This window comes from Amborella trichopoda, chromosome 8, assembly GCF_054954075.1.
Source record: "Amborella trichopoda isolate Santa Cruz 75 chromosome 8, AtrichopodaSantaCruz75HAP2 v2.0, whole genome shotgun sequence".
In the NCBI taxonomy this organism is placed as follows: domain Eukaryota; kingdom Viridiplantae; phylum Streptophyta; class Magnoliopsida; order Amborellales; family Amborellaceae; genus Amborella; species Amborella trichopoda.
Window position 1 is genome coordinate 432501 of NC_142343.1, and position 13047 is coordinate 445547.

Here is a 13047-nt window from a genome sequence, read left to right on the forward strand (position 1 = left end):
GTGACCACCTTGTACCAAAGGTAAATGGTCTCATTATATACTTTCCCTATATATATATATACAGCACCTGTTAGGAGGTGCGAGTTAGTTCAAGTGGAAAGACTGAAAAAGGCAAGAGGTAGGCCCAAAAAGACGTGGTTGGAAGTAGTTCGAAAATATATGAGGACTTATGACCTCATTGCGGTTATGGCCTTTAATTGAGCAGAATGGAAAACTAGGATTCATGTAGCCGATCCCAATTAATTGAGAAAAGGCTAGAATGATGATAATGATGGTATGTATACATATATATATATATATACATAAATTATGGAAAAAAAAATATACAGCATAAGATAAGAAAAGATAAAGAACTAGGTTTATCTGTCACACATAAGAAGCCATATAATCAAGTGGGGAAAGGCTCCTCACAAAGGACCCCAGCATGGGCCCCTAATGTTTCTGTAACCCCATACAATGTTTTCTATTTTACCAAATATGGGTGGCAATACTAGCCATCTCTTGCTTGTCACCCATTGTTTCCTTGCTATGGTTCGATTACTAAGAACATGGGCAGCCAAACTATCTTTTCACAAAATAGGTTATCCGAATGTTGGATGGCTTGGATCGTTGAAGGGCAAGAATAATACTTTAATCTAATCCTCACTTTGCATGAATCAAGGAACCACGCCTTGGCTTGACCCGGCATTTGTTTCAAGTGATGTGTGTTTGCCAAAAATATATGGGGCCTTCTCCAATCTGGAATTAGAGATCCTATGGTAAGGTCATCTGAGCCTCCTCAAGCTGGTAAAAGAAAGTGGAGGATGCTGCAATGTGACCACTATGGTGAATAGCCAACTTCTAGAAATCTTAAGGCATGTGAAGGATCAGATCAAGGAGGGAAAACATACTCATGAAGGGAGGGAAAGTGACTTAAAAATATACGAGCTGAGGATGAAAACGGAGACTTTTGGTTGTGGCCACCACTAGAGACCCAAGTATTCATTAGAATGAAGTTTTTTCTTCTCTCTTTCTTTCCTTTTTTTTTTGTTGGGGGGGAGAGATGCAGAAAGAAGTTGTTGGCAGGAGCATTGTTATCCCCAAAAGATGGATCAGTGTCAATGGGTGGCTATTTACACAGCATCTATGAGTTTGGAAGGTACCTAAAAGGCCAATCTTTCATGTGATTTGGGTTCACGAAAAGTTGAACTATTAACAAAGTGCAGGCGCTGAGGAGAGAGAGAGAGAGAGGAATTCCTTCAGTTTTCTTAGAGTCAAGGCTCTAAAAATGATGTCTTGCCACTAGCAATTGTGCAGTCATTTTAATGTACTCAGGGAGGACTGATGGAAGTCTTTGGATATTTCCATGAGATTGGGTGGGTAAGTAGAGATCGGATCTTTAGTGCCAGTGTTGAGGCTGTTATGGGCTAACCAATGCCAAGAGGCCAAACCCGCATTCACCTCTCGGAATAGTGACCAGTTAGAATGGCATGTCCTGATAACCTGAGAGTATCAGTGGCTAGAGAAATAAGATCCATAAAGAGAACCACTTATAAAACAAAGCTCCTATTTCCTAAATTCTGCATCTTATGTAAGAATAATGGGTTGGCAATTTACAGTGTTTCAAGAAACGGGCTGCCCAATGCCTGGGCACCCAAGAGGCCATGGGCCCCTTGCCTAGGTCTGGTTGGGCCGCCCTAGGCAGAAGTTCCTGGGCGTCCACCAACGCGAGCGTCCAGCGCCCAATCCTAGACAAGTACCAAGGAACTTACATAAAAATGGTGAGATTTTTTTTTTTTTATTTTTTTATGGGGCCATTTTGGGTCATTTTGACCCATGAAAAGGGGGTATTCTAATCCCTCATAGTAAATAAAAAATAAAAATAAATAAAAATATAATAATAATAAATAAATAACTTTTCCTGTGCCCTAGAAATACCTAAAATTGATCGATTTTACGATTTTTTTTTAAACAATAAATTTTTGAGAAGTTCTTAGAATCATTTGAAACCTTACCATTTCTTATTGCAATCAATTTTAGGGTCTAAATGAGGTTCTTAGAAGACTCTTGGGGTAATTTTGAGCTTGTTAGACAACTGAAACATTGAAGACAAAAACATCCAAAATATTGAATAATTAAATATCTCCTCGTTCTTCTCATTTGTATAGCATCTGTTGTACCACATTATTTTGTGTTGGTCATTTGGTCTCATTTGAGACTTGGAGTCTATGAGTATGACTATGTATTATGGACTATAGAATATGGTTTATGGACACTAAATCACTAGTAAACTATGTACTTGTGTTTTATCACTATTTTAGTTATTCAAAGAAGCAAAACTTTCAGTGATATGAACGTGTTTGAACATTCACTTGAAGATATTTGTATAAAGAAGATGCCAAGGATACATATAAATGCATAAATGTACATATATAACACATATATGCATATGTGTATATCTCACACCTCTGGGAGCCTGAGGTTCTGGACGGCCACCTAACTGCTGCTGGGCACCCTAGACCAGACCACCCACCCACCCATCCACCCCCGCCCCCCACGGGGTGCCTAAGGAACGCCCATTTTTTTAAAACCTTGGCCATTTATGCGCTATATTTTTGTGAGGAGAGTGGAAGTTTACTTTCGAGAATTTTTGGGGTTGTTTAGGAGAGACCTAGGATGGCTGCAATGTCTATTAACTACCTAGCTCATTTCTACAGCAGAACACTTAGTAATTTGTGACATATACCTGTGTTTAAGACGTGATAAAGCAAAAAAAATAGTCAGCCTCTTACAAGGGATATGCTTGCAGTCATGATAAAGCAAAAAAACAGTTAGCCACTTAAAAGGGATATGCTTGCAGTTATTAGTGAAATAAAGTTTGTTAGGAACTTCTTTGGCTTTATTTTAGAGTTGATGACATCACAAAGAACTGGAATGACGTGGGGTCAAGCTAAGGAACAACAGTAGAGTGAAAGCAGAGGAGGAATAAACTGAAGGGGAGCATAAGCTAAATTTCATTGGTACCAGGAAAATGTTACATAATCACTATTGATAGATTAGTTGAATATTTCAAGAATAATGAACAAGCTTGGAAAGAAGTTGTTCAGAAGGACAATGGATGCCTGCTTGCATGTTAAATGACATTGAATAACAGGAGGAGATCACAGTTCTGAAATTTAAGATAATTTCTTTTAGTAATTTGCATCTAATATAAAAGATATATATTTTTAATTTCAATAAAGAATAGCACAAATTTCAAGTGACTGACCAATACTGCTACTGAACAGGTGCAGAAGAGTTTTACTAACAACCAATAAAGAACACTGAACACCTAAACAATAAAAAAGGGAAATTTACAGATAAATCCCATTTAATGGTCAGAAATTAAAAAACGAAATCCACAGTATCTGTTTTACATTAAAATCTCACTTTCTCCCTTCCTTTTATTCTCAAAGTGCTTTGAACAATGGATCTCCAAACCGCCCACCCAAATTTTTTTTTTTCAAAGTGGGAGTCTAGTTTGGACATTCAATGTCTGAACCATTCTCTCCCACTTATAAAACTTAAGTGGCAGGTTTAGACATCCAATGTTTGAACCTCCACTTAATGTTTTCTTAAGAAGACCTACAATACGCTCCCAAACGGGCATCCTGTCCAATTTTTAGATTGTCAGATCTAAATGTTTGAAAACTCAAAATATAGTTACTTTTTTTTAAATACTTATCTACTGATTTTAAAATGGATCCCAAATAGGTAAAAAAAATACTCCTGCACACAAATTTTAACTGGGGAGCCAAGTGTATGGTGTGTGCCTATTGGAGTATGTTATTAGAAAAAGCTAACACATACGAGGGGAAATGTGAGTCACGTGTGGGCTGAACAAATTGAATGAGCTGACTAGACACATGAGCCAACTTGACTCTTATAGGTCTTTTCACCCATTTCATTGGATATCTGGGTTCTCAAAAATTCTATACTCCTGCAAGAGCATACTAGCCATTACTCCCTTGGGTAAAGCCAATCTAGGAGAATTTACCCAAAGTTTTGAGAATGTAACCTCTTCAAACAAGTGGACTAAGCTCAAAAAAAAAAAAAAATCAAATTACACTCCCAAGTTTTTGAGATCTAAAGAAGAACTTAAAATCCAGGGTTTTTAAAAAATAATCACCTATTTATTCTTAGGTGGATCCCAAGATTTGAGATTAAAAAAAAATCCTCCCAAGTAGCTCTTTGCCCGAGGGAGTGAGTGTACAATATGCTCCAGAGGGAATAGGATTATAAGAGTCAAGGAAGCTAACCATTCAACTCATTAAATATATTACTCCCTCCTGTAAAATTTGTGCATAGAACTTTTTTATCTAGAAATTTGGTGTCCACTTTAGAATCATCATATTAGTATTTTAAAAATTAAATATATTTTGAAATTTTAAACACTTAGATTTGACTGTCCAAAAATTAGAGACTGTGCTCCTACAGGAGCATAGTGATGATGCCTTCGTAAAAAAAAAGTGGAGTTCGGATATTTGATATCCAAACCCACTACTTATGGTTTTTAAGAGGGAGAGAGCAATTCAGAAATTGTATGTCCAAACCTATCTACAACTTAAAAAAAATGAAGTGACAAAAAAATTGAGTAGTTCGATCATCCATGTCCCATCTGCTTCTCACTCAAAAAAAGAATAAAAAAAAAGGACTATGATTTGGTTCGCTAATTAAATGGGACTTATCTGTAGATTTCCCAAGGAAAAAAGGAAAAAATAAAAAGAACAAAAGCCATCATTATTGATTGAATGATTGCATACTAAAGAGTGAACCCATGACGAGATACATTACAGACTGATTGCTGTGTAACAAACCGAGAAAATGGATAACAGTAATCAAAGATGTGAATGACCTGAATAAATGGGTCAACTCAATATCCATTTTGCTTTATGATATTGTTGATATTTAGTTGAGTGCAACGCAAACTGAGACTCAACAACTGCAAATGAGAAGACCCCAAGACAGAGAATATGCTCCATGTGGTAAAACATTGGAAGCCAATGATAATATCAGAACAAAACTACAAATGCAACAAGGCCCAGATGCTCATAATGGTTATCATACCAATGTCTGATACTTGGAGAAGTCAATCAAACTATAGAATATGCAAGTTGAAGTGATATTCATTGTGATATCCAAATCACAGGCAGATCTCCAATAAAATTGTACCATCATTGAATACAAATAGGGAGGGATTGCTGAATGACTAAGATGGTTCATATAGCAGGAATCTCGCATATTAGCTAAAGGCCAGGTTTCAATACTAACCCTTGTGTTGAGAAAACTCATTTCACATTCTCACAAATTCAAGGAAGTCTGAGTACCACATTAAGGGATCCACTGCGAGGTCAGAAGATCCTTGTGACTCATCGCATGTAAGAGAAGCTAGAAAAGATGTTGAGAGTCCTTTTATCTTTTTTGTTCAACCTATTTTAGTGACATGTCTATTATTCTAAATCTGAAAGGAAATTCTGATTCATAGGCAGCCAAATCTGATACATGAAGAGGCAGCGAGCATAAAAGATAATGCAGCTCATGAGGGGTAAGTCGAGTAAACATGCAGAGAATCACAGTAGGAAAAAAATTATGAGATGGAGAGAAACCCAATCGAAAATAAAAACACCTGAATTTGGTCCAATTTTGAAAGGAAAAATCTGAGAATGGGTAAGCATAAAACAATTATAAAACAAACCAGGAATAGCGTGCCTAACGTTCAAGAAAAAGGTAGAGTTGAACAGCATATTTTAAGTGTATAAATCTAAAATGAAAGCTACAATTATACTATGAGACCACTTACCATTGTTACAAGGAGGACAATACCAAGAATATTTATTTAACAAACAGTAAAACACCATCCTTCCCCATTCTTTTTGCTCTTCCCCATAAAATCTCAACCTTATGATGCATAATGCAGTTTTTCCCCTCAAATTTAGCCAAGGATATGCGGTAATAGAGGCTAGCATCATTTTGCTGATGAGGGTTTACTACTAACGAGCAAAGACAATGCATGCAGTTATTTCAACCATACAAAACGAGGATGACTCAAAGGCTTAACTATATGCAAACCAAATCCACATAATAAGGTCAGTTATAAAAAGTAAAACTTAAAATCAAGAATCAGCATGGGCAGCCATGGAAAAATGAAACTTTCTCCTATGGCTTAACACACAAAACACAAGAAAGGAGAAACCATGAAGCATGCACCTAAACCTTAAATGGGTTTCTCAGAAAACTAGGGAACCTTTCCATAAGTTCTCATTCCCATATAATTCATATAAGTTTGGGAATTGACAACCTTGATTGGATTGCTCGCAATGTGCTAACAACAATGTCACGAACTTGTGCTACTCAGCTGCAATAATGTTTAACATTGTTGTCAGCTCATTTACCAATCCAATTAAAAATAGATAGATGTCGATCCCACACACATAAATTATATGTGAATCCATTCAAGCTCACGCCATGAAAATTTCATAATATCTAAGATAGCCCAATGGAAATTACAGCTCTAAAACATACTGCACGAAATAAAATAGCTACTAGCTAGCTAGCTAAAGAGAGAGATAAGGAAAACAATAGAGAGAGAGACCTGTAACTTCACAGGGTCAAGCTCTGGGACCCCAATATGAGAGACGGTGAGCGCCCCAAAGAAATTCCCCAGCAATGCAGCATCCCTCACACTGAGGCCACATACAAGCCCAGCCACAAACCCGCCCAAGAAGCTGTCCCCAGCGCCGGTAGGATCCACCTCCACAGCCCTGAATGCAGGCACCTGGAACTCCCCCTCCCTCCAATAAACATGACACCCCTCCGCCCCATCAGTAACAATCACGCAACCCCCCCTCCTCAACTCCTCAATGTCCAAATACCTTGATTCTTCAGCCGAGGTCTTGAGGAATTGGACCCTGCTGATAAGAGAGAAAAATGGGGTGGACGAGAGAGAGATGAGCTGAACTGCCCCATCAACAGGATCAAAGGTGCGGATTAAGGCCTGGACATCGACTAAAACAGTATCACATAGGTCGAGCATTCGAGCCAGGGTCTCAACAGTGGTCTCGCCCCCAACCCCCACAGCCATGCCAAAATCGTAGAGAGAGGAAGTGGGGAGATCGGAGGGTGAAATCGGATCGCAAGCACAAATGCGCCTGAGGGTTCTGTCAGGTTGATCATTGAAGAAGTGGGCATGAAAGAGAGTAGTGAGAGAAGAGGAGGCTATTACCGGAGGGTGGAGGAGAGAGAGGGGAGATGAGGAGTAGGCGAAGTTGGGGCCCACTTTTGCGACAATAGTGGTTTTGGAGGAGAGATAGAGGGATTCAAGGACCTGCGATATGAAGGAGGCGGCGCCACCCAGTGTCTCGCCCACTACCAGGCCATCTCTGAAGAGGACATCATGGCAGTAGTTTCCCACCACCAGGAGCTCCTCCTCTTTCTCCTCTCTCATCTCTTTCCCTGAAACCAACAAATCCTCCTTCTCGTCCTCCTCCTCTCTCATCTCTTTCACTGAATCTAACAAATGGGTCTTTCAGTTTCTGAAACTAACAAAAGGGTTCTTCAGGTAAAACTAAGAACTGTGTTCTCACAGTTTCTCTGAAACTAACAAATGGGTTATTCAGGGCAAATGCAAACAAAGTGTTAAATAGGTTGGCAAAATGCAAACAAAGTGTTAAATAAGTCGTTCATCGATCAAAACTTATTGAATTGGCTGTTTATTGATCATAGGATCAGCCTCGAAGAAAGGACCCACTCAGTATTAATGGTATGGAAGGCCCAGATTCCCAAGCTCTCCTCTCTCTGCAATTTCCTTTAATGGGTTCAGAGGAATCCCCAAACTCTCTCTCTCTCTCTCTTTATCCACTAAAAAAACCTTGTCTGTATCTTAATTCATTTCCTCCATCTTTCGTTTGTGAAAATCAAAACTCCATGGATCCTCAGATGAGTTGAGAATGCATGCATGCGATGAATCGTTTGTGGCTTCACAGGTGGTGGCAGCTGCTCTCAAATGTCATTATGGCTGCGATCAAAGAAAGAGAGAGATTCGCCCTTTTCGCGCGGGGATGATACGCCACTGCTTTCGAATTTGGAAAAATGGACGGCTCCGATTATGCTGGTAGGATGCCAACTTGCTTTTTTTTAACCGAACAAAACATTTTATTTTATTTTTAAGGGTCAATTATCGTTAATATACTCGAATTTTTTTAAAACCGTAAAAGAAACCAACTTTTTTCAAAGCCTCGACCACATTTTTTAGACCATTCTCACACTTTTATGGTAGCCTTTAAACGGTAATAAAAATTACGATATTAAAAATACCACAATAAACAATCTAAACAGTACACGTAATATCGTAAATGTTATCAACCCTAATTGATCGAAGGCAAATCAGACATGTATATTTCACCTTCCCCAAAAAGCCTCCAAATAAAACTATCTCCTTGAGAGAGAGAATGACATAAATTCAGGTTTATATGGAAAAAGGGAGAGAGAGAAGAGCATAAACACAGGCTTATACGAGAGAGAGAGAATGGCATAAAAGCAAACCGCTAATGAAGCCTTGGTTATTGATTTCAAACAAATAAGAGAGAAAATGGCATACATGCAGGTTTATATGAATATGGTTGATCCCTCTTGAAAGAGAGCAGCACTCATCTGTATTGTTGCTTCATTCTTTTATGTACATCAGAATAATAACAGTAAAATGGAAAAGAAAAGCCGCACTTACTACTCTTCTCTCCTCCACCGATTAGAAACCAAAATAGAGCCCTACATTTACTGTACCATTTAGATTATTTAAGAGATTACGATACTATAAATACCGTAATTGTTTTATAAATACCGTAATTGTTTTCACTTTGTAAGTAAGTATTGCAGTACAAGTAGTACATAAATAATTTTATAAGTACTACGGTACTAATATTACCATAATATTTAGTTAGAACATAACGGTACTAATGATACTGTTATCAGTTTATTGAGGTATTTTCAATACCGAAATTCTTATTACGGTACAAAGATTACCGTAAATAGTAGTTTCGTCCAAAAAAACGCGAAAATGGTTTAAAAGGGTATGGCCGAGGTTTTTAAAAGTTAGAGATTTTTTTTCTAATTTTTAAAAAATTTGAGTATATTAACAGTACTTTCCCCTTTTTTTAATATGATAAGTTAACGATGGGAATGGAATAGAGGGTGAGACATTTGGGTGCCAACTTTACTGAGAAGGGAAAATAACAAAGGAAAAAGTTTATATAAAATTGAATCCTTAAAATGTAGAAATAAAGTGCATTTAACAAAATCAATGAGGAAGGGTTTTTTTGATGTAAGAAAAATTTATAACTGATCATGATCATAGAGATGTGTGATTATGAAAACAAACAAGATTTTTAAGTTCAAAACGTATTGCATTTTGCAACACATTATTTCGACCGTCCATTTTCAAGATTCCATATTCATAAATCTACTTAATTCGAAGTATTTTTGGAGTTTAAAATTTTTGTAATTGGGGATGAAAATGGGTTCTTAAACCATCTTAAGAATATTTGATACCAAAATTATATTCTATAATAAAATTTAGAGGTCCGCGGTATACGCGAGGCAAAGGTAACAACATGTCGACGGAAGCTCGGATCTGACTAGGTTCTACATGGACCTAAACCCTACCTAGACCCAGGTCCGGCCCAATTATTTTGAATAAAAACATACAGGATTGTGTTAGGTTGGCCGACCCGACCCGACCCGACAGTTCCAGGCTGGACCTAGTCATGGAGCTGAGCCAGATCCGACTCTCTAGTTCCAAAACATACATTCGAACGTGGACTCATTCGGGTTGACCCTACGTGGGGCCATCCGTTTTTTGCTCCTCTCTCCCGTCCAACTCTCTCCTATAAAATAAAAAAAAAACTAGGTTTGTTTCTCTCTCTTTGCTTAGATCCCCTGTTAACCTCTCTTGGCAATGGATGTTGCCATGTTCTCTCCATCTTCTCTCTTTGGCCACTCCTCTTCAGGTATCTCTCTCTTCAGCTCTCTCTCTCTCTCTCTCTCTTTCTCTTTCTCTCTCTCTATCTATCTATTCTTATATACCCATTAATTATGATTTTCAGATGATGAGGATGGTTCAGGGAAGAAGAAAGATTCCTATGTTAAGAGGAAGCATTATTTTCCTGGTGGAATGGTAACTCCCAAAATTTCCTCTTCACAATTTCGGTCTTTTGTTTAGGGTTTGCTTTAGGGTTTAGAAATAGAAAGTTAGAGCGTTCTCACCCTTCATTTTATGGAAAAAAGGTTTAGGGTTAGATAAGTGCCCTGGGGAGATATTCTTTAATCCAAATTTTTTTGCATTGCCTTAACATCACCTGTCATCATCATCAACAACACCACCCTATGAACAATTTAAATAGGAAAAAAAATGATGCTGAGTTCTTGAAACTTTAAAGGCTAGGAGTGTTAAATGCGACTGTTTTTTGGGGGAACTTGATAAATATAAACTGCATTTATACTCAGACAAATATTTTGAAAAATCTGCAGGAATTGTTTATTCGAGAATTCTCATTCCATTTCCTGAATGCAAATTTAGTATGGCCTGGGACTTTTGCATTTGCGGATTGGTTAGCTGAACGCCACTCATGGTTAATAGGGAGGCGTGTCTTAGAGCTCGGCAGGTCAGGCCTATGTTTGATTTTGGGCAATTTTTTTTTCTCAATTAAGATCTCAACTATTTTTAATCTTCTAACTCAAATTTGCTTAGAATTATTTTTGTTGGATTTAGAAAATAAATTTTTTTTTTTGCATGTGTTATCTACCCCAAGTTGCCCACAGGAGAAACAGAGAAGGAAACAGTGTACCAATCAATCATTTTTATCTATTTCTCCTCAATTCTATTTTTTATTTTTTATTCTATATGTCTATCCTAAGTTCAACAAAGAGAAGAATGAGTATCAACCAATCCTTTTTCTATCCCTTGGTAGGAATGTTTATCTGCAAAATCAATGTTCTGTTCATGAATGCATTTTTGAGTGATGAGTACATCTTCTTTTATCTGAAATGGGCATATTATTGATGACTTAATGGTACTCTGGGTCACACTCATGGATCATTTGTTTGTAGATTGTAAAACATACTTGAATTGTTTTCATAGGCGTTGTAATGCCTGGTTCTCGGACATTGGCTCGAGGCAGTTCCTCTACCCCTTCTTACCATGAAAAAAAAAGCAAAGTCACCTTTGCGTCCTTGAACTGATAATCACCGTTCAGCTAACCTAGCCTCCTCCCTAATTTGCTTATGAACAATGACGTTGCACACCCCCATAACAATATGCAAAGCTACTCTTCATTATTTGACCATCAAGTTAATATGGCTGATACATTTTTCTGGTTTATTGCAGTACCATTGCTCCACCAATATGGGCATGTACAATGTTGAACATGTTTAATAAAGTGCTCATATTTTCTACTAAATTTTTGTGGAACTTACTTTTCATTGTAGACTTATGGATGAACTTTTATGTGTTCAATTCTTGCTTATCAAATTTTTGTGGCATTTATAGATGTTATATTATATGCAAAAATTAGTTAGTCATGGGGGATTTCTATCTATCAATTGTTTGCAATGTTATGTTTCTTAAATATGTTTTCTCTTCCTGGTAGTGGCACTGGGGCGCTCTCAATTTTCCTGAGGAAATCATTTGAAGTTGATATCACAACTTCAGATTTTGACGATGAGGACATCGAAGAGAATATAGCACACAACTGTGAACTAAATGGCGTACCAATGTTGCCGCATATCCGACGTATGTATATCCTTATATATTTAGGAGCACCACAATGCACATAGAGCTGAATGTGAATATTCACGGTTATGATCATTGGATAGTTCAACTCATACAAATGAAAGCCAGAAACATTTGCACATAGCAAAGCAAATTCAGAACAATGTATTCCTTTTAAAAGTTACAACAACATAGACCAATGTTACTCATTCTAATGTGCTAAAAGAATCTAGGGATGGCCAATAGTTGAGGGAAACCTTTCTCCCCACATAATTTATCGATCTGAAGACGAACAGTTGTACGCTCTTAGTACCAACAATGTTGTTAAGTTGGCTCACTCCTATCTACCCAATCAAGATTGGATGGATGGATCTTTACCAAGAACATATAAATTATATATTTGTGTAGAAAGTTCACTCAACAGTTGATGGCAATGTAACTTTGTGGTTTTATACGGGGAAAAAAGGTTATGGCAAAGTAATTTTGTGGTTTTGGCATAACGAGGGGCAATTTTCACTTAGAGTTTTCTCCTGACTGTGAACTTTCTTCAACGAACATTTTTATCAGATTCATGGGGAGATGATTTTCCAAACCCCTGTCCAAATTGGGACCTGGTCATTGCCAGTGATATACTACTTTGTAAGTGTTCAATCTTTGAAGGCAAACTCACATGGTATTTGACATCGCATAATCATATTGAACAGTACTTTTTTGTTTCTGGTTGCCAGATGTGAAACAATATCCAAACTTGATAAAAACGCTATGCTTCCTTCTCAAAACATATAAACCCAAAGGTGGAGAAACCAGGACCACTTTTAAGCTAGGTGAGTAAGCAATATGGTGGAGGACCAAATGTTGATGGTGATTCAAGAGCAAAAGAAAAGGATTTGGTTAATTTGAAGTGGGGTTTTTTGCAGGATCAGATGTGGAAGTGGCACCTCCAGTGTTCTTGATGAGTTGGAGACGCCGGATTGGCAAAGAGGATGAGGCACTCTTCTTTAGCAGATGCGAGGAATCTGGTCTGGATGTTGAACATATGGGTTCGCGCGTGTACTGTATTAGCCCTAAAGTGTGATATCAGTGGAATTATCCATGAGAGAGAGAGAGGTTCTTATCCAGACAGTTTTGTAAAGATTGCAAGGTCAAGATAAATTCAGTTATTTCTTTTAGAGAAATTCATTGATTTTTGCCGCGTTTTCTCTTAATGTTTCTCTAGAGATGCCATTTCAAGGTCGGGGTGGCAACAGGTCTGGCCCGGGGCCGGGCCG

The 13047-nt window shown here is 37.7% G+C and overlaps 2 protein-coding genes across 3 annotated transcripts in view; one reads left to right on the forward strand and one right to left on the reverse strand.

The window, feature by feature from the left end:
- MIK (pfkB-like carbohydrate kinase family protein) overlaps nt 1-8258 on the reverse strand; it is a 13827-nt gene extending 5569 nt beyond the window's left edge. The window contains exon 1 of the mRNA XM_006848156.4: nt 6611-8258. Within this exon, the coding sequence (XP_006848219.1) occupies nt 6611-7513 (903 nt within the window). The 5' untranslated portion in view covers nt 7514-8258. The remainder of the gene's footprint in view (nt 1-6610) is intronic.
- A 1579-nt stretch (nt 8259-9837) lies between these two features.
- On the forward strand, nt 9838-12954 carry LOC18437959 (S-adenosyl-L-methionine-dependent methyltransferases superfamily protein). 2 transcript variants are annotated; one of them, XM_006848155.4, is made up of 7 exons: nt 9838-10019; nt 10116-10186; nt 10540-10673; nt 11658-11800; nt 12347-12418; nt 12508-12603; nt 12697-12954. In XM_006848155.4, exons 1-7 carry the CDS (start codon nt 9968-9970, stop codon nt 12852-12854), a joined length of 726 nt encoding a protein of 241 aa, XP_006848218.1. In that variant the 5' UTR covers nt 9838-9967; the 3' UTR covers nt 12855-12954. The 2 variants fall into 2 exon arrangements, with proteins under 2 accessions (XP_006848218.1, XP_088729193.1); XM_088873067.1 differs by lacking the exon at nt 10540-10673 and having other exon boundaries at nt 9852-10019.
- Nucleotides 12955-13047: the final 93 nt, after the last annotated feature.

Bases quoted from the DNA above. Each gene is read 5' to 3' on its own strand.
- LOC18437959 (XM_006848155.4), top strand. From the start codon at position 9,968: ATGGATGTTGCCATGTTCTCTCCATCTTCTCTCTTTGGCCACTCCTCT. The intron at 10,020-10,115 runs GTATCTCTCTCT...TATGATTTTCAG, and splicing joins CTTTGGCCACTCCTCTTCAG to ATGATGAGGATGGTTCAGGG. The intron at 10,674-11,657 runs GTCAGGCCTATG...TCTTCCTGGTAG, and splicing joins CGTGTCTTAGAGCTCGGCAG to TGGCACTGGGGCGCTCTCAA.